This window comes from Leguminivora glycinivorella, chromosome Z (assembly GCF_023078275.1).
Source record: "Leguminivora glycinivorella isolate SPB_JAAS2020 chromosome Z, LegGlyc_1.1, whole genome shotgun sequence".
NCBI classification, from domain to species: domain Eukaryota; kingdom Metazoa; phylum Arthropoda; class Insecta; order Lepidoptera; family Tortricidae; genus Leguminivora; species Leguminivora glycinivorella.
In genome coordinates, this window is record NC_062998.1 from 10,311,023 (window position 1) to 10,338,460 (window position 27,438).

Below are 27,438 nucleotides of genomic sequence, written 5' to 3' on the forward strand. Positions count from 1 at the left end.
TTGTTAAAACACTCAAGTCACTCAATTTAAAGAAAACGGAAGACTTATGGGGAACATCAGTTAAAGTAATTAGTCATGTCATAGATATAATAGCACCTTACTTGGCCGTAATATATAATATTTCAATTTCACAAGGTACCTTTCCAGATCTTATGAAATGTAGCAAAGTCATACCGCTTTTTAAATCGGGTGATTCGAGTGATATAACCAATTTCCGTCCCATATCAATACTTCCTGTTCTAAGTAAAGTCTTTGAGAAGCTAATGTTAAATGATCTACTGGGACACTTCAACAGACATAGATTACTTACAAGCAAACAGTTCGGTTTCACAAGGGGCCGTTCCACGACCGATGCTGCTTCGGTACTCATTAAACATATATATAATATTTGGGAAAATTCTTGTGATGCAATTGGCATATTTTGTGATCTTTCAAAAGCCTTTGATTGTGTGAATCATGGAACGCTCATTTTGAAATTAGAACATTATGGTTTGTCTATAAATGCCCTAAACTTTATGTCTTCTTACCTTAGCAATAGAACACAAACAGTAGTTGTTAACAAAACTCGCTCTAGCGGGACTGTTGTCCAATTAGGAGTGCCACAAGGCTCAATTTTAGGTCCATTCCTGTTTTTGGTTTATATAAATGATTTGCCATGTATAGTAAAAAACTTTTGTGAAATAGTACTTTTTGCTGATGATACATCACTGCTTTTTAATGTTGACCGAAAATCTACGGATTACAATGTAATTAATAGCACGTTAGCTGATGTACTGCAGTGGTTTACTGTCAACAATTTACTTCTTAATTCTAAGAAAACCAAATGTATTCGATTCTCTCTGCCGAATGTTAAACCAATCGATACAAAAATACTTTTGAATGATGAATGCTTAGAGATGGTAGATACAACACTGTTCCTTGGCTTAACATTGGACAAAAATCTACAATGGAGTCCTCATATAAGGAAACTAGCAAGCAAATTAAGTTCAGCCGCATACGCCGTTAGGAGAATCAGGCAACTGACTAATGTTGAGACAGCTCGCCTAGTGTATCATAGTTATTTTCACAGTGTAATGTCATACGGTATTCTGGTTTGGGGCAAAGCAGCTGACATACAGACTATCTTTGTATTACAAAAGAGAGCCATTCGTTCTATTTACAACTTAGGAACACGTGAATCAGTAAGAGAACTCTTCAAAGAAATTAATATCTTAACTGTAGCTTCCCAATACATTTATGATAGTATAATTTATGTTGTTAAGAATTTAGACTGTTTCACTAAGAATTCTGATATCCATAATTATAACACTAGAAACAAAAATAAGCTTGCCATAAAGAAGTTTCGTGTCCGTAAAGTACAGAAGTCATTTGTTGGGCAATGCATTCATTTTTATAATAAGTTACCTGACACTGCTTTGAGATTACCCCTCCCAGCTCTTAAGAACTACTTAAAAAAATCATTGATGTTAAAGGCTTATTACAGAGTCGAGGACTATTTGACAGACAATCATGCATGGCCCGAACCAGAAACTACAAAAAACGAATAGCAATTAAAATAATTGTATTATGTATAGAGGACACAGTTCAGATAAGAAAGCACATCAAATATTTTATATTTTATGTTGTGTAGGTAAATTACATATTTAATGATATTGAGATTCATATTATCTTTTTCTTCTGTGACAATTTGATATGTTTTCTCTGAAGAAGAACGACGTATTATTAAGCAATAATATAATTTATTGAAATTAATTGCCATAGAGTACCTAGTCTGTTCATATTCTTTGATGAATACTTTTGCATGTTAAATTGTATCTTGTTATTTAATGCATGTTAGTTATAAGATGTAATGTTTTGAAAAGAAGTTGCCCGCCGAGTTTCTTGCCGGTCCCATAGTGGATACCCCCCTCCCAACTGAGGGGGGACTGAAATCTTCTCGAGGCTGAGGCGTAGGGTTAGAGCCGGCGTAGCTTTATTTGACGTTCATATGCGCATTGTAATATGCCTACTTGAAAAATAAATATTTCATTTTCATTTCATTTTCAATGCTCACTATTCAGCATTACTTTACTCGGAGGAACACAGCCGATAACATGGTTATTTTAATCGTTCTTATGTTCTGTTCTCTGTTCATTAATCACGTCATACGTTTTTGGCTTATTTTTGACCCCCCCATTCGCAACTTAAGTAGACTTTATTCGAATACATGAAACAACGAATCAACCAAAACAGGCACGAAATAATTTATTTTTATGGGAATTAAACCTTCACCCCTACATTTTTAATAAATGTTTAGGGTTCCGTACCTCAAAAAGGAAACCACTGAACCGAAACTATTACTGAACCGATTAACTTGAAATTTGGCACACATGTGTAAAACCTGTGACCCAAAGACGGACAAGTACTTTAAATAAAAGAAAATTAACTATAGGAGCCACTTTTGGGGGGTAAAAGTAAAGATTAAAAATCTAAGTTTTATGAATTATATTGTGTTACATATCAAATGAAAAAGCGTTTTATAAGTATTTCAAAAATTAGCCTTTAATGTATAGATAACAGGACAACCTATAAGAAATCTATAGTCAAGCGTTAAAAGAAAAAAACTCAAATTACGAATTTAACTCACTGCCGCTGCACGGAGTTATCAAATATTTTGAAATTGTGAGAGTGCGTTTGAATATTACATAATATGTACAAACAACGAATCAACCAAAACAGGCACGAAATAATTTATTTTTATGGGAATTAAACCTTCACCCCTACATTTTTAATAAATGTTTAGGGTTCCGTACCTCAAAAAGGAAACCACTGAACCGAAACTATTACTGAACCGATTAACTTGAAATTTGGCACACATGTGTAAAACCTGTGACCCAAAGACGGACAAGTACTTTAAATAAAAGAAAATTAACTATAGGAGCCACTTTTGGGGGGTAAAAGTAAAGATTAAAAATCTAAGTTTTATGAATTATATTGTGTTACATATCAAATGAAAAAGCGTTTTATAAGTATTTCAAAAATTAGCCTTTAATGTATAGATAACAGGACAACCTATAAGAAATCTATAGTCAAGCGTTAAAAGAAAAAAACTCAAATTACGAATTTAACTCACTGCCGCTGCACGGAGTTATCAAATATTTTGAAATTGTGAGAGTGCGTTTGAATATTACATAATATGTACATCCATTTATGTTTCGTCTTTTTTAGAAATTGATCAAAATATCGATTATTAGCATAAAGGGCTTAAGCTCTTCTTGTGATGTAGGGAACCATCGCAACACGTAGTCTAACTCGCACTTGGCCGGTTTTTAAGTGTTATTAAATATACGTGATGAGCTGATGAGGGCAATAGTTTGCAAAAATCTTTGAGAATTAAAAATAATCGACTGCACACAGCTCTTTGCACTGCACAACGCAAGTGCCGACTGCGAGGCAAATTACAGCGCGCGAATTTTTAAAACTCAGCTCAGGTTTTGACAGTCTGGTTATGTAAAAGTTGATATAAAAAAAAAGATCAGAAATATGATTTTTTTCTTTACTAACTATAATACAGTGTATCACAAAAAAAATACACGTGATATGTTCCTAACCCTCCCACTCCCCATGGTGATATTTGGTGATTTTTCCATGACCCCCTCCTCCCCCCCTATACAGTATGACGTGATTAATTGACGCCCCCCAAACAGCGCCGGCCCGCGCACTCGATCAGGGTAGAGCGAGATATGGTTTTGGCGCCCCCTTGTTTAAATTTTTTTAAGGTCCGAAGCCAAAACGCTATCCTTATAGATTCGCTGTGTCCGCCTGACACCTCAACCATTTGACTAAGTATTTAACTAAAATATATCACATGTATTTGTAACAGGCAGAATTAGTAAACGCGAGCGAAGCGAGCGCGAAAATTTTTCCTATTATGTATGTATGTATTTATGGGGAGGTGTGAAGCCCCTGTCTTTCATAGGCCAAACGTACGCGAGGTTAAAGTTTTCCTGCGCGGCGTGTTCATTGAGGAGTTCACTAGGACAAGACAAATGACTGTAATGAAACAAAAGAGACCAAAGACCACAAGCTCTGGTAGACCAAGAACTGATAACAGTCGGATTTGAGCTTCAGTTCAGGGCCACGGCAAGGAATGGGAGAGAAAAACAATGTCCAACTTGGACAGACATTGCGAAGTCGAGAAGTTCGACTCTAATTGCAGAACTTTGGCATATTTTGGGGTATTTAGATTTCACAGGGTGCTTACGTTCTCGACTTCTAGGACTTATTTCGTCATCAGTTTTATTTTTATAACACGGAGTTAAGTAATTAGGCCACAGTAAAGTAACTCTTTTGTCAGCGTCGGGATGCCATAATGGGCATCGGTGGTTTGCCATTACGACACGTGACCTTCGGTTTCCTAGTGCTTAGAAGTCACCACGCTGACGCTCCTTTGACTCATACAAAATTGCGCCTCTCTGAGACGTTTTGCGCCTTTGACTTTAAGAGGAACTCCGCTTTGGATTGTGGATAAACACTGAGCGTTTGGATAGTCCCGTAACTTTGACTTTGTCGTTCGGCATCGCAACATTCGCAACAATGTGGTTTGGCTAGAGCTAGAAACATCTTTCACGTCGCCCTAGCAACAGCTTCCACCTTATGAATGTTGGACATGGTGCTACTTTTCAGATAATCTGAATCACAAATCACAATCACAAATCTAGATTTTCATACATTACATACATACATACAATCACGCCTGTTTCCCAGAGGGGTAGGCAGAGATCACGGATTTCCATTTACTACGATCCTGACAAATCACTTTCGCTTCACACACTTTCATAACGTTTCTCATACACGCTCGTCGGTTTCGAGTACTTCTGACCTGGCCTTTTTGCAATATTTCCCCGATTTGAACAAGAAAAGTTCGCGTAGGTCTTCCACTGACCCTTCCACTCTTTTTTCATATACTTTCTTCGTTACTCTCCTCTCATCCATCCTGTCTACATGCCCGAACCACCTGAACATACCCATCTCAATCTTTGTCACCACATCTACATCCACTGCAGACTTCTCTCTTAAGATCTAGATTTTCAATAGTTGAATATAATTCCCGGCTCCTCTCGCCATTCTGGGCTATTTGTGCGCCCACGCAATGACGATTTTGGCGCCCCCTTACCATTCGGCGCCTAGAGCGGCCGCTCCACTCGCTCTACCCTTAATCCGGCCCTGCCCCCAAACAACATAGATAGACATAAAGTCAGTTCAGCCTTACTTGTCCAATATAGTAAACAAACGAAACGTCAAATATGGTCAAAGACAATTACTAGGGATTGGAAGTGTCGATAAAATGATGTATTAACGATAATTTCGCTGCTGACGTCATCAGAGGATTTTCAATTTTACGTCACACAATGTCTAGGTATGTTAAAACCAAAATTTAATTATTTTTCGTCACATTTGAAAAATCCTGTGAAAAAGGCTTGTCTCACTTTCGCTTTCTTCAGAAACATGATTAAAATCGGATCGTGGCTCTCGGAGTCATCGATGAACATAAGTACATAAAACATAAATACGAAACAGAATACAGAACCTCCTCCTTCTACGTAAAGAAGTCGGTTAAAAATCTGATAAATTATTGTAGTTAATATCAACGCATTTTTTCCAAGCTATACAAACTCTAACGTTAATATCGATCGTTCATAACGATAAGTTGTCATCCCAACATTGCGACTCATAGACAATCTAGACTTAGTAATGTCAGGATTTTTTTATGTCATCCGTTCGTAATTACAATTATTGATGAAAATCGTTCTAGAAATGATATTATTCAGTGGTTTTTTGATTTCATTTTCAATACGTTGTGAGTTTAATTAGTGTATAATAACATTTTAAGTGATGGTTAATGTGTAATTCCAGAGAAAATTGAGATAATGTTTTCCAGCAGTGTTTGTTTACATGATTGGACCAGTAAGCCTGAACTGAGTGTACAATTATTGATGAAAATCGTTCTAGAAATGATATTATTCAGTGGTTTTTTGATTGATTTCAATACGTTGTGAGTTTAATTAGTGAATAATAACATTTTAAGTGATGGTTAAAATGTGTAATTCCAGAGAAAATTGAGATAATGTTTTCCAGCAGTGTTTGTTTACATGATTGGACAAGTAAGCCTGAACTGAGTGTAGATGTTCTTCCGACTAACATGACGATTATTTTAACATGGAACTAAGCTTTAGGTAAAATGTAAGCTTTAAATCACGTAAAATGAGACATAGAATAAATTATATACGCCCTTACTGCAATCGGGTAAAAAGGTATGATCTCGACTAAGAGTTTGTTTAGTCCAGCGGTTCTCAAACTTATTTTACCATGGAACCCTTTTAGGAAGTAAAACATCTGACGGAACCCTTAAATCCTTTTTATTGCAATCTTTATTTTAATAAGCAATCATGATAGTAAAATCTAATCACTAGATTCTAATGTGAGGTATTACATGAAACTGTTATTTTTTATCAATTGGTGAATATTTGGTTTTATGGAAGAGAGTTGAAGTTGCATATCAGGTACCCAAACTTCACACGGAGCCCCCAGAGAGGCTTTGCGGAGCCCTAGGGGTCCGCGGAGCACACTTTGAGAATGGCTGGTTTAGTCCAAGCTTAAATCAACGAACAAAAGCTAAAATATTAGTAGTAATGGTACCGTCGTTTGCGGCCCTTCTTCCGCTTCTTGTCGAGCACCTTGTCATCATCCTCATCATCGAACTCATCATCGATGGCCTTGAGCCACTCCTAGCTGAGAGCGTAGTTCGAGCACAGATAAATAAACAAAAGCTAAAATATCAGTGGAACGTTACCGTCGTTTGCGGCCCTTCTTCCGCTTCTTGTCGAGCACCTCGTCATCATCCTCATCATCTTCTTCATCCTCGAACTCATCATCGATGGCCTTGAGCCACTCCTTCTCGGTGAGCGAGTCCGTGTAGTCCACTTCCTTGCGTTGGCGGGAGCCGCGGCCGAGGATCTCGTCTTCGTCGACGAAGCTCCAGCTTTGGCCCTGATGGAAGGATGGATACAGATAAGCAATTAACGTTTTTCCCAATTATTAATGAAAAATTACAAGTCTTAATTAGATGGTTTTGTGCCACTCCTTGTTTGAAAAAGGTTTGCAATTTTGCATTAACCGCCAATAGTGTATTATTATGTGTGTTGTCATGCAAAGACTGCTTCTTTCCTGATGATAATCGATTCGATGCCGACCTACTTAAGTTTCTAAGAGTAGAGGGACGACATCGCCATCGCCTCGGGTTGGCGCCGCTCGCTTGATTTAGATATCGAGGCGGTTATTCTATGCTACATACGAATTGCAAAATCGCAATTTACGGAGCATCTCGACTCAATGGGACTGAATGCAGCAAGCACACAGTGTTGTACTGAAAAAGGGCTTATTCTATACTCACCTTATTGCAGACGACCTCATCATCGTTCTTGACCAGCCAGTCGGGCAGCTCAGACTCGTCGATGAGCCGCGACTGCGTCTCCGTCTTGCGCCGCTCGATGTCGATCTGCTTGAATATCTCCAGCTCCTCTTCCGAGCGCGCTATCATCTCGTTGATCAGGTCATCGTCTGGGACTTCGTTCTCCTCCTGTGAAAAAGGTCCTTTTAGAAATTCTTTACTCTCAACAAAACAATAGAAAACAGCGACCTTAAGGAGAGGTAAGCGATCGTACCTCCTCATCGTCCCCGTCTTGGTGAAGAATGCTCTGAAGGAACTGCTGCCGCTCGGAGCCCGTCGACTTTTGATCGAACATACCAGCCTGGATGACCTTCTCGTCCATGTTCAACTTGTACCTGGATAAATCATTGAATTATACAATGCCATACCATAAAATTACCAAATCCAATGATCTGGTCACTATATCTACTTTAAATGCGCAAGAAAATAGTAATTAACTATAGTAACCAACCTCGCTGCAGCCAAGATTCTCTCCTCGACGGAGTTAACGGTCATGAGCCGCAGTACTCGCACCTCGTTCCGCTGACCGATACGATGCGCTCGATCTTGAGCTTGCAAATCCTGTCAACCAATAAAATCCATATTATATCTAGCAATAGCTGAATACTGTAGTGAAATAATCATGTCTGTAAGTGTAAGGCCTAAGTGGACCCTGGGTTGGCGGGGCGTGCTATGCGGCGTCCACTCAGGACACTTAGTATGAGCTTCAATAGGCTACTTGCCTCCTAGTCAAATCAGCTTCTTTTTAAGAACTGTCAAAACGAATTTGAACGAATTGCTAATATGGAATTTATATGAAATCGAATTCAGTAACGTCACGGTAAACTCAGTTACTTTATATATTTATACCTGACTTATTAAATAGAAATTGGATTTAAAAATAACTTTCTTAATATTTATCTGATGCTTTATTTCGTGCATGGTATAAAATATTTTATTTGAACTACAGTCTAGTTCCCTATTGTTTGACATGCACGCCGCACGTCCATTGTGAGCGTGCGCTCATGCCTCACACTAAGCAGTTGGCTAGCTTAGTTCATTTTATATTACTCTCTCGGACGACTTCGACCACGACGCCTATCAATTTTCATTTCGTTGGTACGCTCGCATAGCCAAGTTTGTTTATAAATACTCGTGCTTATCCACTTGACAGTCCTACGATAGCATAGTATCCAAAAAAAAATTCTAGCGAAATATTGCGGCATTATTTACTTATTCTCTTGATACAATAACGTAGCCTAACTACATAGTTTGCTACAAAAAGTATAGATGGCAGTGTACGCTCGTTACTTAGTGAATGAAAAAATAAATTCGGCAGTGCCTTGTCAAACTCCGCGTGTTTGTGTTTGATTTTGAATTTGTTTAATTTTTTTGGATATCTTCATGAGAACTGTATGTGTTGGTTGTGGTATCATTATAAAGGTAAAATAGTATATTTCTCTAATACGTAATAAAAAAAGGGGGTCATCGCTCAAAATTTCCTGTAATTTAAGTAATAGTCAAATAAAAAATTTCTTCATTTTTTTTTTCGATTACATAAGTTTAACCTTGATTTATAGTATATGATCATACATATTTTACTATCACTATAATTTTATTTCAAGTACTGTACGTTCAGTTATACCGAAGTATTTTTTTTTTAACTATACCTTGTGTAGTTTAGAAGATACAGACGTTTTTGTAAAAAGTTGTGAATGCGCAGCGCGCTGCGCGCGTCGCTTAAAAACCCGGACGGTTGACCGGAATATGGTCGCGCGGGCTGGACTGTCAAGTGGTTATGACTGGCAGCAAAGCACACCAGTGGCTATAAGTTATAGCCGCTGGTGGAAGGGCTTTTAGCTCATCCCGTTTCATTCCCTCGTCTCGTCATCCCCTCGTTTTAGTTAATTGTATAGTGTACCTGATGCGGATTCCAATCGCTGTCGAAGATGATGACGGTGTCAGCGCTCTGCAAGTTGAGACCCAAACCGCCAGCACGCGTAGATAGCAAGAAGATGAAGTACTCAGAGTCCACGTCATTGAACTTCTTGAGCAGGTCGCCACGGTCCTCCGCCTTCGTCATACCGTCCAACCTACACATTATTTATATATTTTTTAAAGTATTCCATTAACCTCTTGTTCATGTATGTATGACTAAGATTCCGACAGAATTTCCATTATCCAGAATTTAATTTTTTGCTTTATTGCAATTTTTCGGACATTATTTTATCTGCTGTACTGCCAACTCAGTTGGTAGTGGCTAGTGATTCTTCGGGAAAATAACTGTGCTTTCAACAGTTGAAACGTAAAACCTAATGTCATAGAAATTATATAACAGGTAATACCTATGAAGGCCTAAAATTTCAACAAGGACGTATGCAGTGGCTCAAATTGCTTAGCAGCGCTAATTAGTGTAAATCTTTTATAAGGTATAAGGGCGTCATCATTATACGAATTGAATCCTACTTAAAAATAGAGTTCAAAAGAAGGGAATATCCGCATAAGCACTGACCGTAAGTACTGGAAGGCCCTCCACGACAGGTAGTCCTCGATGATGGTCATGCACTGCGTCATCTGACAGAACACCAGCACCCTGTGCCCAGTCTGCTTCAGCTTCGGCAGGATCCGGTCCAGCAGCTCGAACTTGCCCGACACTCGGTACAGGTCCGGCCTGGGAGACAACATTCATTTCTATTAGACTCATCAAAATATTAACCAATCAAAATATACATTTTATACATTAATATTTCGCAGAAAGCCGAATTGACACAGGGGTATCGAAAACGCAAATAGTTTTTAGGAACATCCACACACTTACCTCCTTATTTATAAACGTTCACTTAAGTTATCAAGCCGATAAAGTTAATTTCTCCCTTTCCGACGTATCGGTGTTATAGATAGGGACCAACGAACTTTATCGGCTTGATAACATTAGTGAACGTTTATGAATAAGGGGGTTAGAGTTCTAGAAATAATAAAATATGATGGCTGAATTCGTCAAAGTTAACTACGCAAATCTGCTGACAGTAAATTTCAGCACATTACCCAAAACTCAGTCGCGTCTTATTGAGAAGAGAAATCTTCAAGCACCGCTGCAGATGATGTGTATGAGCGCCTTGTCTTTATTACGTCACAATGATTCTGTATTTTATTATATTTTTGTAGAAGTATCTTACCCGGACACAACGCCGCCGCCGGTGCCGATGTGATCGCAGAACTTCTCCTCGATGTGCTGGAACATGAAGGGGTGGTTGCACAGCTTGCGCAGCTGCACGATGGTGTTCATGAGCGCCTTGGCGCCGCCCTTGCCCTTGTTGCCCTTTTCGGAGCCGTCCGTCAGTAGCACGCCCTTAGACTGCATGTGCCTGGAAAATAAAAAAAAACATTAGGACTCAGACCGAGACAGAAGACTTTGGACCATGACCATGGCATATAGTCTTAAGACATTTTTGACGACCGGTCTGGCTTAGCGCGCAGTGACCCTGCCGGGCACAGATATTTGTTCCCGAGTCATGGATGTATTCTATGTATTGTGTGTATATGTATATTATACACACAATATCGTTGTCTGAGTACCCGCAACAGAAGCCTTGTTTATTTATTTTATTTCCACGGCAAATTTAAAAAATGTAGGCGCGATGATATATCATCCCATCGAAAGTTACAATTTCACGTACTTAGAAACTATGTTGACCGGCTATAAATGCTTAGGATAAAGCTATACATACTTGTACAAGACCCGCTGTAGGCCGCTCATGTCGCACTTGATGATGTATTCCACCTTGTCGGGCAGCTGGCTCTCCACCTCCTTCTTCAGCCTTCTGAGTAAGAAGGGACGCAGCACCTTGTGCAGACGGCGAATGATGAGGATCGTTTCTTCCTCGTTCAGTTCCACCTGTAACACAACTTATGTCACTGACAACCCATAAATGTATAAATGTGAGTGTGCAATTGTGCACGGGAAAACGTCCCACATTTTTATATAAAGCCGCTTTGTCAATTTATTCATAAAAAGATACAAGTAAATCTCGCAGTCTTATTTATGGACGCCTGCAACTCGAAGAGTGTCGTATGCGCGTTGCCGCCCCATTAGAAACTTGTACACTCCCCTTTGCTGCGTACGCACAGCAAAAAGGAGTGTACAAGTTCAAAGGAGGGTTTGGATTGCCGACGACTCAAAGGACAATAGACGGAACAAATTAGTTCCGTAAGTCCTCCCGTCGTCAGCACCCCGCACCCTCGTTGAGCTCTGGCAGCCTTACTCACCAGCAGGAACACAACACTATGTGACACTATTTTTTGTTTTATTATTATACATAAATGTATATGTACTCGTACAGTAGTTACTGAGCGTTTTCCACAAAAAAGATTAAAAACCTATTATCTTACATGGTAATAATTTTTGGGTTCGTCGAACTCAGAATTTCTAACATAATTATCCTAATCTGATATTTTAAAAAATTCCAAAAAGAATAGATAAATTTTAGTTTCTAAACTACGATCCGAATGTTTTTTTTTTCTAATTGTTTATTTTGGATGGAGCAAGGGTATTCAAATCGCTTTTGAAATCTTAAATTAGTAAATGAAAATGCAATAGTTAACTGAGTAACGTAATGCTTTAAAAACTCAAGTGGACTTTTTTTATCTAAGGAGTGATTTCGATAAAATATTATATTTAGCGAGGGTATTAAAAGTTGTGTTTTATATCTCAACTTAATAAATAGAAAATCAAAATGACAATAAAAAAATCAATATGTTCTCTAAGATAAAATTGATACCTTCGGCTCTCCATTCTTGCTCGGTCAATAAAAAAAACGAAATTTATATCCAAAAAAATACAAAAAGTTTATAGAATCCTGGGAATCGAACGCACCTTCACGGCGTGACAGACGATTGTTCACCAACGACGCCATTACGTAACACGCTGTTACCGACGAAATTGGGCTATACATATATAATTATTTAAATATAAATAATAATGTCAAATCCATACTAATATTACAAATGGGAAACGGTGTGTGTCTGTTTGTTTGTCCGTCTTTCACGGCAAAACCGGAGCGACGAATTGACGTGATTATTTAAGGGGATTTAGTTGAAGGGATGGAGAGTGACATAGGCTACTTTTTGTCTCTTTCTTACGCGAGCGAAGCCGCGGTCAAAAGCTAGTTTATTATAAATGGGAAAAGCTGGTTACTCTATAATCTGAAGTGGAAGAATTCGTTGTTTCACCAAAGATAATGTGTGTTTGTTTGTTTGTCCGTCTTTCACGGCCAAACGGAGCGACGGATTGACATGTTTTTTAAGTGGAGATAGTTGAAGGGATGGAGAGTGACATATGCTACTTTTGTCTCTTTCTAACGCAAGCGAAGCCGCGGGCTAAAGCTAGTACAGCACGGGTAGCATGGTCGCGCGATAGACGATAAACTATCAGGCCGTCCCTGTCGCACTATTAGTAAGTGCGATTATAGGGACGGCCAGATGTTTTATCATTTATCGCGTGACCATAATTGCCTGCCTGGACCAGATTATATTGATGATAATTTGATGATAATTATTATTTGTAACCAATTAGTTAATATTGTCTTCAGTTACCGCGATAGTTACTCATGAAATAAAAACTATGAAAACGGATTAAATCGCGTATAATGAGTTTAAAATTCATCCCGATGTTTCGAACACTTTTACAGCGTTCGTGGTCAACGGGTGACTGAGGAAAAATTACAATGTGCAAAAGCTACCCATATTCTTGTATATAACCATTTAGTTGTTGAAGAAAAACATTCACACAACAATAACATAGGTCAACCAGCTCAGTAAATGCAATACATTACTAATACTATGCCCACACTTTGACCTATGTATAATGTATTATACCAGACGTGTAATATTTTATTTTATCAACAAAGGCATAATAAAGGATTGTATTGTATTTTTGTATGAAAATAAAAAATAGGAAAGCAATATAGTAATAGTCAAATATTCCATTTAAAAAATATATAAAAAAAAATCCAAAAAAAGGTCAAATGATTAAAAAAAACTGCGAACTCAGAATCACCTGCTTCATAATCGGTGCATTTGACCAAGACGCCATTTCGATTTACATTAGCAGTGCCGAAATATACGATATGTATCTTTATTGACAAAATGCGTCATTGTTTCTGAGTCTGCTTGAGTTAACTAAACCAATATCTTTAATAATTACTTGTCAAGAGCCAAGTGTCACTGATGACAATGTCAATTAAAAATGCGCGAAATATGACGGCTCTGTGTCTGTACACAAAATTTGGCACGCACATTTACGTAAAATTAATAAAAAATTCACATGGATTTGTCCATGATTTCTGTATGAAACAATGTATTTCATTCACTACCGCGACGACGGATAATGTATAGTAGATGTATGCGCATATTTTTATTTAGTTGTAGTGTGCGGTGACTAAATAAATGGTAGATGTTTTTTGTATGGAAAGCGAGCCACCTTAATGGTATCTGACAAAGTGGGAAGTTTTACTAAACACACTCACAAATAAAGGTTTTGCGGATTAATTGAGCTAGATGAAAATTAGAGTTTTAAATGTGATGCTCAGGGAGTTCCCTGACCTATCTAAAACATTCGCTGATTTTTAATGAAATGACTCTGCGACGTAAACGCTGACAATACAATTTTGTCTTCTTATAGATTGTATCGAACACTCTGGTATCATAGGACAGTTCAGATTAAGAAGAAGGTAGTGGCGAAGGGCGCGTTGAACCACTGTTCGAACTTAAAAAAGCTCTTGAAGATTGAAGGCAGTAAGAAGTTGACCAGCGCCCACAGCTCGGGCAGTTTGTTTTGCAGTGGCGTGCCGGTGAGTGCCAGCGAGCAATGTTCCCTGTCCTACCCCTGAGTGTGATCGTACCTTCTCTCCGGTAGTGGCGAAGGGCGCGTTGAACCACTGTTCGAACGTAGAACAGCTCTTGAAGATGGAAGGCAGTAAGAAGTTAAGCAGGCCCACAGCTCAAGCAGCTTGTTCTGCAGCGGCGTGCCGGTGAGCAGCGAGCAATGTTCACTGTCCTACCCTGAGTGTGATCGTAGTACCTTCTCTCCGGTAGTGGCGAAGGACGCGTTGAACCACTGTTCGAACTTAAAAAAGCTCTGGAAGATTGAAGGCAGTAAGAAGTTGACCAGCGCCCACAGCTCGGGCAGTTTGTTTTGCAGCTGCGTGCCGGTGAGCAGCGAGCAATGTTCACTGTCCTACCCCTGAGTGTGATCGTACCTTCTCTCCGGTAGTGGCGAAGGGCGCGTTGAACCACTGTTCGAACTTAAAAAAGCTCTTGAAGATTAAAGGCAGTAAGAAGTTAAGCAGCGCCCACAGCTCAAGCAGCTTGTTCTGCAGCGGCGTGCCGGTGAGCAGCGAGCAATGTTCACTGTCCTACCCCTGCGTGTGATCGTACCTTCTCTCCGGTAGTGGCGAAGGGCGCGTTGAACCACTGTTCGAACGTGGAGCAGCTCTTGAAGATGGACGGCAGCAGGAAGTTAAGCAGCGCCCACAGCTCGGGCAGTTTGTTCTGCAGCGGCGTGCCGGTGAGTAGCAGGCGGTGCGGCGCGATGTAGTGCGTGTTCAGAACTTGTGTCAGCTTGCAGTGGTGGTTCTTCATGCGGTGGCCCTCGTCGATTATCATGTACTTCCATTGGAGCTACGGGACATAACACAATTATAGCGTATTATAAAATACTGAACTGCAAAGTTATTTATTCGAATACTATATACAGCAGTTGTGTGTATTCCTGCAAGTACTTAGTATTAGGAGCCATGCTAGTGCTCTAGCATTAGGCCTGATTTAGACGGCGTGCGAACTCGCATGCGATTTCAGTTACATTGCGGGCATACAATTTGGCACAGCCATCAAATACAATGTAATGAAACTCGTATGCGAGTTCTCGTACCGTCTAAATGGGCCCTTAGATGCTAATCGCTTATTAACGAACGAGTGACTTTACTTCAAAAACTGACAAATCCAACTGTAACATTTTGCGATATTGTCATTAGGAGATGGGTAGATATTTCCTAATGCAGAATGGGTTTAGGTTTAAGTGTCTGAAACACCAATAAAAAAATCGTCCAATTTAAGAATTCATTTACTACGTCATGTCATAGGGTTAAAGTTTCTTCATTTCTCGAACTCCAGTTCCCAGTTCGATAGAGTACCGCGATAAGTAACTTAGATTGGTCTGACTCTAAAAGGGTTTAAGTTTTACCTTGGACAGCCAGCCCTTGTCCTTGATGACGTACTCGTAGGTTGTGAGCAGCACGTTGAACTTGGTCGAGCGCATCTGGTTCTGCACGAGCCGCCGCGACTGCGGTGAGCCCTTGTATGATACGACTACCACCGTTGGCGCCCACTTCTCGAACTCGAGCACCCAGTTCGATAGAGTACTGCGAACGTGAAAACGTGTGAATTAACTCAATAAAGTACAATTATTTTACATTCATTAGACGACACATTCAGAAAAAATAATTGTATATGATTATTATAAAATTGTTATACCTATAGTTACTAAGATGGACATAATTGTAATTTTTGTAAAGTCGCCGTCAATAAATTTGTGAACAATGTAAACAAACTCTCATCAGATACTGGCTAAATTAATGTGTTATTTAAACAATTCATCTCACATTATGATCCTCAACTTTTAAAATAATAAAATTGTTCTAAAATATCGATATTTTATATAATGGTTTGTTTACATTGTTGACAATTTCTATTGACAACGATTTTAAATATGTAACTTTTGTTATGAAGAAATAAATTGAAATTGTAAATTGACAATTTTAGAAATGGTGTGCTTAGTAATATGTCCCACTTTGTCGATTGCTATAAAGCCGCTTTGTCAGTTTTATTCATATAGAGATACAAGTAAATCTCGTCTTTATGGTAAGCAAAAAAGTGGGACGTTATTAGAACACACTCACATGATCATAGAGGTATATAACATAGCTCAGCATTCTAACATAACTTTTTTGTGACTTGGAATTATGCGATTTTCCTGTAGATAATAAGTAGTAAATAAAGTAAGTTCTGTTCTAGTATTATTCTTACCTGAGCGGCACAATAATGAGGAACGGCCCGTTGACTTTCTTCTTCTCCATCAGGTAAGTGACCAGCGCGATGGTCTGGATGGTCTTGCCGAGACCCATCTCGTCGGCCAGGATGCCGTTCAGGTTGTTGTTGAACAACGACACCAGCCATTCCAAACCCTGTAGTTCATTTAGTTAGTAGTTAAAATATAAATGCAGAATGTGTTAGATTGGTGCAATAAAGTTCATACTAAATGTAGTTAGACACTAACCCCCTTTTTACAAGCTTTTATTCAACTTGCCTTGTTAGTATGTTAGTGTGCGTCAAAACGTAGAAGCTAAATTTGACCCACTTCCCGGTTTCAGATTGAGCTGAAATTTTGCACACATAATATATGTAAATCACGTGACAATGCAATATTATGGTGTCATGGAGCTGATCTGATGACGGAGCAGAAAAGTGGTCATAGGAACTCTTGTCATGAAACGTCGTATCCCCATCGAGTAAGGGTTTTTTAGAAACGTCTAGAGCAGTAGATGACTGTTGAAAGAAAGGTACAGGTAAGGTACAGTCGGCGATAAAAGCTTGTGCCAAAAATGATTTTTTTGCAAAAAAACTTATTCATAAACGTGCTCTAAAGTTATCAAGCCGACAAAGTTCGTTTGTCCCATTCCGACGTATTGGTGTGATAGAAAAGGACAAACGAGCTTTATCGGCTTGATAACTTTAGAGTACGATTATGAACAAGAGGGTATATTCTATAGTCCACATAATAGTACTTAGCATATTAAGTACTATTACGTGGACGAAAGAATTTGTTTAGTCTTACCTTGATTTGATACTCTTTCAGATTCCCGTTCACCAGGATACTGGCTTGCTCTGTGACAGACTCGTGTACCGTGTGGGCGATGCTGTTGAAGACAAACACAATTATTTTCTAAGTAAGTACAATAGGTTAATGGCTTGAGTGGCTTCTTAGAGTTCTTAGTTTGGCCAAAGAGGATCGAGTGTTATAGAGAGTTACTGTCGAAGTAATATGTGTAATCACAGTGCAGTGCATAGACTGCCATCTCTTGACACAGGCTCAAAACTTTTGCATCTCAGTTTTGACAATTTAGCCCATATTCATAGCATTGACTAGCTTTTGCCCGCGGTTTCGCACGCGCAGAAAAGTACTTTCGTTATTTTTATTTAATGTACATATACAAATACATCCTCTTGTACCTATAGCACCACATACATACATACATAAACTTAGGCCTGTAAAAATCGACTTTATAAGACACGAAGATTGGCCTTCCTCCAGTCCGGACCTTAATCCTTTGGACTACAAAATTTGGCAGGTCTTAGAGGAGAAGGTCTGTGCTAAACCACATAAAAATTTGGAGAGCCTGAAGTCATCTATAAGAAAAGCAGTCGCTGAAATAGACATGAATATGGTGCGTGCTGCGATAGACGACTGGCCGCGGCGTTTATTGGCCTGTATTAAAAATAATGGAGGTCATTTTGAATAATTTTAAGTTATATTCATTCTCTATTAAATGTACTTTATATTGATATATAATTTATTAAAAACTGATTGGTACTTTTGTTTTTATTATCATTATTTTTATTTGTGACAGAACTTTAGGACCGACTAAGTACATAATATCTTCTATATAAATTTAATAATTAATAAACGGCAAAGTCCTGCTAGAGTGACAGACTGATATTCCCGGGGGGTCATACACCGTGTTTCCGGTATCACTCAAAACCTCAGACACCCCAAGTGATTTATATTTTTCTAAACGTATCTGGAATATTCATCTTTTAATCTGATGATTATTATTTTTTTAAATTGATTTTTTCATTTTCTGTACAGCTCTACTCGACTTTTAACTCTACACCCAATAAAATAATTGCTAGCTACCATCATAAACCTTAAAACTATTTATTTGTGTACGTTACTGCAATGACATAAGGTTTACCAATAGACAACTATGTCACTGTAAAGCAAGCTTTGTCACAGTAAACTTCAAATTGAACAGGTGACGCAGTAAGCAAATTTAAACCCAACATTCAAAGTGACAAGGTTGTAATCAGGTACGAGTTCAAGTGGTTACGACTTATGATAAACTTTAAAATTAAACTGACACAATGTCAAACTCGTAGTGGAAAAAATAATCGTCCAAGTAAACCAGCCATTATTAATACCCCTAAATACTGAAAAAGGTATACAACCTCTAGCAATGCAATATACACAATGTTGTATTACGAATTTGTAGAATGGGCACGTAAAAATAACTAATAATAAACATTTCAAAAAAAAAAATCACCCCCATCAAGACAGCTCAATCGATTCTACTTTCTACTCTCGATTCTGAACAAACAGTTTCTAGGTTTTTAGTGTTAAGTGAAACACGTTGTATAAAGTAAAAAAAGAACGCGAGTAACCAACGGAAAGGTCAATAAGAATCATTTTCTTATTAAAATACCTAAAATTCAATTGAAGAATTTGCCTCATTACCATTGAGGAGATGTGGGTCATGATGAAATACAAGAACCCTGCCTTATACTTTTAATCCAACTTTGAAATCAGAATGTCACCAATTATTATTATTATTGAGAGCCTATAATGTCCCATTTAGAGTTTGCATTATCCGACGGATTTTTAATATTCGAATAATTCGGATAATACAATTTTTATTATTCGAATATTCGAATAATTCGGATAATTTCGGATAATTTATGAAATGGAACAAAATTAATGTTACAGGTGCGTATAAGCGTGGAATTGATAACGGCTGAGATAGATGAGCGCCATAATGCGAAATTTACCTACATATTTTATTTATTTTTTGCGTAAATCAGCAAACTGTACAAATTAAAACACACCTAGCTCTCTATCTTTAGTTCTATGACTAGAATCTTGCAATCAGATAGTGAGCTGTTGATATAAGACAGTTAGTAGTAGTGATAAGTTAGGTGTTAGGTATAACGAGAAGTTTTTCTGACAACACCTTTACCTTGGAAATGGATGGTAGAGAGGATGGCTTGTGTAGAGTGGAACGTGAGACAACATCATTGGATATGATGATGGTTATAGGGCCATACAGCGTTGTCATATTATCCGATCCGATATCGGATGTAGGAAGGATGTCAAAGGCAAAAATCAAAGATGTCGCCTTGAATGATTTCGAGAATGTATAGGAGTCGGTCCTTCGCTCGATCGGATCGGATACTCATCTTATCTTAAATCTGCGGGGGCCCTTCCGGATACACTTTGACCCATCGGGATCTTTTGTGCAATTTCCCCCTTCGATCTTAAGATCCTTCAGCTATTCAGGAGCTTCTCGACCATCTCCACGGATCGGATGATGAGGCTCATGGGTAGCTCTCTGATGTACTTTTGTACTAGGTAGCCTGCTCCAAAGTTCTTCATTCTTTGTCTGGCGAGGGCGTGACATTCACACATTAGATGTCTGACGGTCTCTTCCTCTTCGCCGTACATGCGACAATCTGTATAGTCAGCTTGTCCCATCTTGGCCAAAATTCCTTTGATCCCGTAATGGTCTGTGAACACCCCCGTTATAATTTGGAGTTGTCTTTTGCCTAGCTTTCCTAGCTTTTTGCTCCATCCAGATTCTACCCTCTGCATAAAGAGCTTTGAATGCTTCAGACCTACCAGGGTATCCCACTCTTTTTGGTGATTAGCCTTTGTATGGTCTTTCATAGCCGTTTTAATGGTTCCTTGTGACGTTGTCTTCAGACCTGGCCTTGGCAAGTTCATCAGCATTTTCATTGCCAATGAAGCCTTCGTGCCCCGGTATCCATACCAGTTGCACCTTGTTTTGCCTTCCAAGCTTGTTAAGAGCTTGGATGCCGTTTAATACCAGTCTAGAGTCAACTCTTAGCGATGTGAAGGCTTTGAATGCCGCCTGACTATCGCTGAATATTCTTTCCTTGGGTTTGTCTAACTATATTCTTATGTACACAGGTAATTATTGCGTATGTCTCGGCTTGAAAGACAGTGGCATAATTGTCCATGCTGATACTACCACAGTAGTCACTAGTCATTTGCATAAATGCCTACGCCCGTACCAGATGCCATCTTGGACCGGATCGGATACTTAATATAAAAAGTTGAAAACTCTTTTCGTAGGCTATAAACAAAAGCGTCCTGGTTAGGGTCTTAGAACAGGAATGAGCAAAGATATAGGTACTCATTCAAAACAGAATAACCAAAAAAAGAGAAGACTAATTAGTCGAAGACACTTCCTATCCAGGTGTGGATCATTTTAGACCTTAGTTGCACAGTGGCTGGTACCAAAGTACCAATGGAAGGGGAGAGGTGATAAATAAGTAAGTAAATTCTTTATTGTACCACACAGATCAATACAACAAGATGGCCCTTACAGGGCGACTCGCGGTCACCAAGCATACGACAAATCAGGTTTATAAAAGTTTGAACGCGTGCGACACCGATCAGTAGCGCCCAAGTATACGACCCGCTAACAGTGTCCGTGTCCGCTCGGGAAAAAATCTTAAATAATCAATTTTGGTTGCAAACAATGGTCTCTTACAGCATAAAGTGGTGTGGCAAGTCTTTTAACACTTCTACATGTAAAAAAGATGGAATAACATTCCACAGTTAAGTCAAATTAATTATTTTGTTGAATATTGTTTATTGTCCGCGGAGTTCATTTATACTGGTCAATATGGTTGTGCTGAGCGGCGCCGAGGCGCGTCCATCCCTCTTTACCGAGTTAACAATGTGATATGCTATCCCTTTCACGTAAACGACTAGGCATGGGGCCATGTTAGTTTATGTCTGTTGCGGGAACTTCGTACTGCCGTTCGTACCATGTGCTACCATTTTATGAAATATAAAAGAAAGCAGATTTGTAATAGTGAATAATTATTTAGAATCTGTAGTGGTATTTAGTTCATTGATTAGTTTAGAATATTTAGTTGGTTATTTAACTTAGTAAACGTAAGTAAAAATGCACAGTTTAGTTATTAGTTACTAGAATGATTTTTATTGAGATGCTATCACAATTATCATCCTCCTTGCGTTATCCCGGCATCGGCATTCGCCACGGCTCATGGGAGCCTGGGGTCCGCTTTGGAAACTACTACCAAGATTTGGCGTAGGCACTAGTTTTATGAAAGCGACTGCCATCTGACCTTCCAACCCGAAGGGTAACTAGGCCTTATTATAATTTAATTATAATATTATAATTTGTTGCAAAACAAATTCACCACAGTACTGGTACCGGTACCATTGTCTATAATAGACATGTCCCATTCCCATCCCTACTGCTAATCGTAAAGGCGCGCCATTATTTGAAACGACCAATGGCAGCACCGTGCGCGCCCGCCTCACCCCGCAAGGATTGGTGATTTGCGTCTCGAACAATATCGCTTGCATTTGGCTTCTATTGGGGTGTTCTGTGTTGTACCACCAACATAAAATATATAAGACATAAAATTTAAAAGAATGAAGAAGGAGGAGGTACAAAGGCGAACTTATTTAAAATTTAAATCCAAAACGCCTCAAATTGCTCGGCAGCGATTTGATGGGTTGTCCCATTGCTGGGCAAAGACCTCCCCCGATTTTTATATTCCTTCCGGTTTTGAGCAGTCCTCGGCCATTCTCTCGAAAAGGAGTGTAACTCGTTCCGCCATCGCATACGTGGTCTGCCGGGTCCCCGTTTTGGCCTGGGCTGCCACTCTGTGGTAATCTTGGCCCATAGCTCATTCGACATTCGGCAGACATGACCAGTCCAGTCCCCCTCCAGCTTGGCCACTTTCCCGAACTACATCGATTATTTTTGTTTGTGAGCGCAGCGTGGTGTTCCGAATAAGATCCGTTAACTTTAACACCTAATATGCTGCCCTCCATAGCTCGCAGACAAAGCCCGAGTTTGGACCTGTAACTCGCCGTCAAACACCATCAAATTTGTGCACCGTAGGTGAGAATTGGAAGTATGCACATGTCCATGAGTCTTCGTTTAAGTGCGTTTTCACATTATCCGATCCGATATCGGATGTCGGACCGATATCCCATACATTAAAGGCGCCATCTTGGATTTTTTCCATTGAAATCCTTCCGACATCCGATATCGGATCGGATAATCTGAAAACGGACTTAGGGTCAGTGGCAGATCGCCTTTAATGAGATATTTTATGGACCAATAGCATTTCGGCGTCTTCAGTCTGTCTAATGTCACCAATGCACGGAAGTATGACAGGCAGTAACTCTGCAGAATTGTAACCGAAGAGCGGCAAATACGTCATAAACGATTTGGTGGCAGTTTAAGAATTTCACCACCCCGTCTCTTCCTGTGGGTGTCGTAGAAGTCGTCTATGGGATTCGGGTTAAATTGCGGCGTAGGCGAGAGGCTGGCAACCTGACCTGACACTACAATGTCAAAATTTTCGTTTTATTGCAAACCCCTATATTTGCCAAGAGTGACTCTGAAACTTGAGTAGTTTCATGTGCTCTGCCTACCCCTTTTATAGGATACAGGCGTGATTGTATGTACGTATGTTTAGGTAATCTGTGGGTCTGCAGCATCTAAGTTTAAAGATCAAAATAGAAAATCCTTTGTAAAATAATCGTCACGGGGTACTTTACACATACCACAAATTCGTCAACATCGTTTTCTTAGGTGATACAAATAGTTGGTTATTTTTATCGCTGACTTTTGTTCTACAGGCAGCTAATACTCATCGAGAGAGTTCCAGAAACCGTAAAAATTGAGCACGCATGCAAAGTTTCAGTTTAAATTCAGAAAGTAGCAGGGGCGGCTCACTCCGCGATACTATCGCCGCGCTACAAGTACATCCTGGCGGCCGCGAGTTCGCGGCCTACTCAGGGGTGGCGCGCGTTCTCACCGAATGCATGTTCGCACTTTCTATTGTTACTTTACGTCGCGAGGTTTTTTTAGCGATGTTCGCGTGTGGAATGGCTAATAATACTTACTTAAATAGACATATTGAATAAAATAAATACCATAGGACATTCTTACACAGATCGACTACTGATTAAGTCCCACGGAAAAGTTCAATAAGGCTTGTGATGTTGGAACTTGACCAAAAATATATAAATACAGTATATATACCTAGACAGTAATAGTAGAACATTTATATACGAATATAAGAATATAATAGTATTTATATACAAGAATATAAGAATATAATAGTATAACATTTTATGTGAGTATTAATTCGTTTTAATCCATAGGTAACCCTATCACCGGACGCCGCGCACGTGCGGCTCGTTTCTTTGTAAGAATTTTGTAGGTATTTAAAACGGCGGCATTTCGTGAACATCAAAGCAGTGGGCCTTCTGTACTTGTACTATTATATATTCTGTGAAAGTAGGTCAAATTTACTTTTCTTCTTTCATACTTGACTACCTTTTTACCAAGTTTCACGTCTATGGCTTAAAATAAAACTTGTTTCCGATACAAACTTTGATCCCCATTTTAACCCTCTTAGAGGATGAAAATCAAAAAACGCTGAAATTACTTTTCTTTTATTTTAATTTATTACCTTTATACGAAGGTTCAAGTTCATATCTCAGAAATAAGGTAGATCCCCATACAAAATTTGAACACCCATTTCACCCCCTTAGGGAATTAATTTTGAAAAATCCTTCCTTAGTGCGCCCCTAGACCTTATAAGTAACCTTCGTGCCAAATTTGGAACCTCTACCTCTAGCACCAGCGGTTTGGGCTGTGCGTTGATTTAAGTCAGTCAGTCACTCACTCAGGAGTCTCAGGACTTTGCCGTTTATATAGATAATAATAATAATAATATAGATATAGATACGTGTTAAAATGTCAAATATTAATATTAGCGCCATCTAGCCGAGTGTACCCAAAAGGTGTAACGCCATCTAGGCCACCGTGCCTTTTTCTGTATGGCACTGAGGTACGTTTTTTTCTTAGACTTTATCTGTCTATATTACGGACGGAGTTACATATGTCTTTGGTTTGGCTAACGAAAAACCTGTCTCGTCTCGAGTGATACTATCAGACTTCAGAATAGCACTAAGCATCGAGCAGCGAAAGCAGCCCAAATTCACACTGTTTCCCTCTCCAGAAGAACATACCCCGATGGGCGTACGCGGTGTGTAATGTGCTTCGTCATTAATGCCATTCGGCTATGTGGGGCCTGCCCTGCACTACGAAGTCCACGTAGTACTGGCCCCGTAGCCGAATGACATTTCTGCGACTCAAAATGAAAACGAAACGCCACAGAAATGTCGTCTGGCTCTGTTGCGCCAATACGCAAGGGCGATAGAGATAGATAGCTACGAAAGAGATATTATCGTGAGCGTTTGTGCATTCGGCTACGCACACAGTACAGTCACATCTCGGACACTGACGAACAAATATATGAAAGAGGCGCGTTCCTAGCACACATTCTAAGCTCATGTAGGTGAACGCTGTATGAGTGAGATATGACAGGTTGACTGTTCGCGTTTTTGACAGGCGGTAACTGTGAGGTAAGCGAGAGGGGGTGGGCGGCGCTTTCAGTGGGGAGCGGGAGTGGCCATACTGTACGATAGTACTCTTTATTATACTGTGGTACAGTGTGCACGTTTCCCCCGCATTTTTGGTTTACGGTCAGATATAGCTTGAGCCCTTCGATGTGTTGGAAACCGGAGTTACTGGAAGACTCTAAAGGTTGAATAAGAGCAAGTACTCACCTGTAGTAGGTCTGCTCCTCCGTCTTGTACTCGTCGTCCTCGACCTTGGCCTTCTTGATCATGTCGCGCGCCTTTTCTTCTTCTGTCTTCTCCTTGTCGCTCCTTTCGTCGCGGTGCTTTTCTTTCCTTTCGCGTTTCTCTGTGTGACCAAAATTGGACAAATGAACGGATTGATTATGATATAGACATAGAAAAGTTTTAATTAACATCACATGAAATTGTTATAGAAAAGTGTTACGTTATATTTGTTGCCATAAAAAACTTAAATTTAGACTTAAACATCTAAGAAAATGAGTTACAGATGTCAGATTAAAATATTCATGCCATGTGTGTTGACCAGGAGCTTGCCTTAGCATAATGTTGCAGCATATTAACTACAACGCTGGTTTTCAGGCAGACCCTTGATATATTTCCCGGATTGCCCCTTACTGCTGTTAGTCGATAACCAATTGGCTTGAAATTGTACTGACGTGTTGAGTAAAAACGAAAGAAAAATAATAAAAATGGTAGAATGCTGTGAGGGAGTTGTGCAGTATATATTAGTGGTAGTATAATTATATTATCCTAAACAATGAAGGATTTTTAGGGTTCCGTAGTCAACTAGGAACCCTTATAGTTTCGCCTTGTCTGTCTGTAGTGTCTGTCCGTCCGTCCGTCCGTCCGCGGATAATCTCAGTAACCGTTAGCACTAGAAAGCTGAAATTTGGTACCAATATGTACATCAATCACGCCAACAAAGTGCAAAAATAAAAAATGGAAAAAAATGTTCTATTAGGGTAACCCCCCTACATGTAAAGTGGGGGCTGATTTTTCTTTTCATTCCAACTCCAACGTGTGATATATTGTTGGATAGGTATTTACAAATGAATAAGGGTTTACTCAGATCATTTTTTAATGAAATTAGTATTTTCGGAAATAACACTGGTTAACAATGGTTTTGCCCATGAATGATGAAATACAAAAATAGACAGTACTTGGTAAATACTAATCATCAATTATAATATTACAAGTGTCTTAGCTCGATTTATCGAGCTTTGCAAGTTTAATCTTGTATTGCGTTCGCCGCACTCTCGCAAGTTTCGACTTGTTCGTTATTATAGCACAGCTTTACTTTACTAGATTTAATACATCATAAAGAACGTTAAGATTGCGCTGGCGTTCGCTAACAAACACCGTGAAAATACAATTAGTGTATGACGTGGTAATAGCACTGTAACATACAGCAACATCTTAAGTGTATCAAACAAATTTTGTTTTTAGTTTTTATTGTGAAGTTTGATCTAAAACTTTGTGAATTTATATTTTTGATATGCCTCGTTCCTGTGAAAGTATTCCTAACAATTTTTGTTACGTTTGTGGTAAATTCACTACAAAAAATACGAGCGAAAACTTCAGTCCCAGAATCTGTCGTGCTTACGAACTTTATTGGAATACCAGTGAAAAATCAAGACAAGCCCTGGGTTCCGCATGTAAATGTAATATGCTTGAGTTGTGGTAAACACTTGCGAGATTGGCTATCCGGCCGCCGATCATGTTTGCCTAAAAGGATCACATTAAAGATTGTTATTTTTGAATAAATAAGACAGAAGGGCTTAATACGCGCAAAAAGTTCAGGCATGGAACAGCGATACCAGGGCAAATGGAGTCCTGCTATGTTAGCAAACTACTGCTGGACGTTGAAGAGAGAGGCTGTAGATATTATTTATAAACGGAACAGCAATATATTAACTCATTTTTAAATTTTATAATATGTGATTTATGAATATAATGTTATCTTAAGTCAAAAGATTTTTATTTGATTCCACAAAAAAACGCGAGCTAACTCGACCTTAAAACTTACATCAAAATGTATATTTAGAGGTATTCTTTCGCAATTAGCACAACTCATTTCATGGATTAACAAAACCTTAAAATTTGTTAACCAGTGTAATCGCTCCTAAAGGAAAAAAAGTGCGTCCCCCCCCTCTAACTTTTGAACCATAAGTTTAAAAAATATGAAAAAAATCACAAAAGTAGAACTTTGTAAAGACTTTCTAGGAAAATTGTTTTGAACTTGATAGGTTCAGTAGTTTTTGAGAAAAATACGGAAAACTACGGAACTCTACACTGAGCGTGGCCCGACACGCTCTTGGCCGGTTTTTAAGATACAAGTTGCCAAAGTTGGGAAAGTTTGCTTTATATGGCCACTTTGAAATTCCTTTGCCAGAAT

At 39.1% G+C, this 27,438-nt stretch overlaps 1 protein-coding gene across 1 annotated transcript in view; it reads right to left on the minus strand.

Moving 5' to 3' along the window:
• Nucleotides 1–27,438, minus strand: part of LOC125240608 (ATP-dependent helicase brm) — a 78,090-nt gene that overhangs the window by 16,495 nt on the left and 34,157 nt on the right. Inside the window, exons 12-24 of the mRNA XM_048148568.1 lie at nucleotides 25,230–25,368; nucleotides 17,358–17,439; nucleotides 16,550–16,707; nucleotides 15,708–15,885; nucleotides 14,903–15,145; nucleotides 11,197–11,363; nucleotides 10,645–10,833; nucleotides 9,981–10,139; nucleotides 9,390–9,561; nucleotides 7,941–8,050; nucleotides 7,704–7,824; nucleotides 7,433–7,618; nucleotides 6,833–7,029 (exon numbers count right to left, since the gene is read on the minus strand). Of these exons, the coding sequence (XP_048004525.1) occupies nucleotides 6,833–7,029; nucleotides 7,433–7,618; nucleotides 7,704–7,824; nucleotides 7,941–8,050; nucleotides 9,390–9,561; nucleotides 9,981–10,139; nucleotides 10,645–10,833; nucleotides 11,197–11,363; nucleotides 14,903–15,145; nucleotides 15,708–15,885; nucleotides 16,550–16,707; nucleotides 17,358–17,439; nucleotides 25,230–25,368 (2,101 nt within the window). The remainder of the gene's footprint in view (nucleotides 1–6,832; nucleotides 7,030–7,432; nucleotides 7,619–7,703; nucleotides 7,825–7,940; nucleotides 8,051–9,389; nucleotides 9,562–9,980; nucleotides 10,140–10,644; nucleotides 10,834–11,196; nucleotides 11,364–14,902; nucleotides 15,146–15,707; nucleotides 15,886–16,549; nucleotides 16,708–17,357; nucleotides 17,440–25,229; nucleotides 25,369–27,438) is intronic.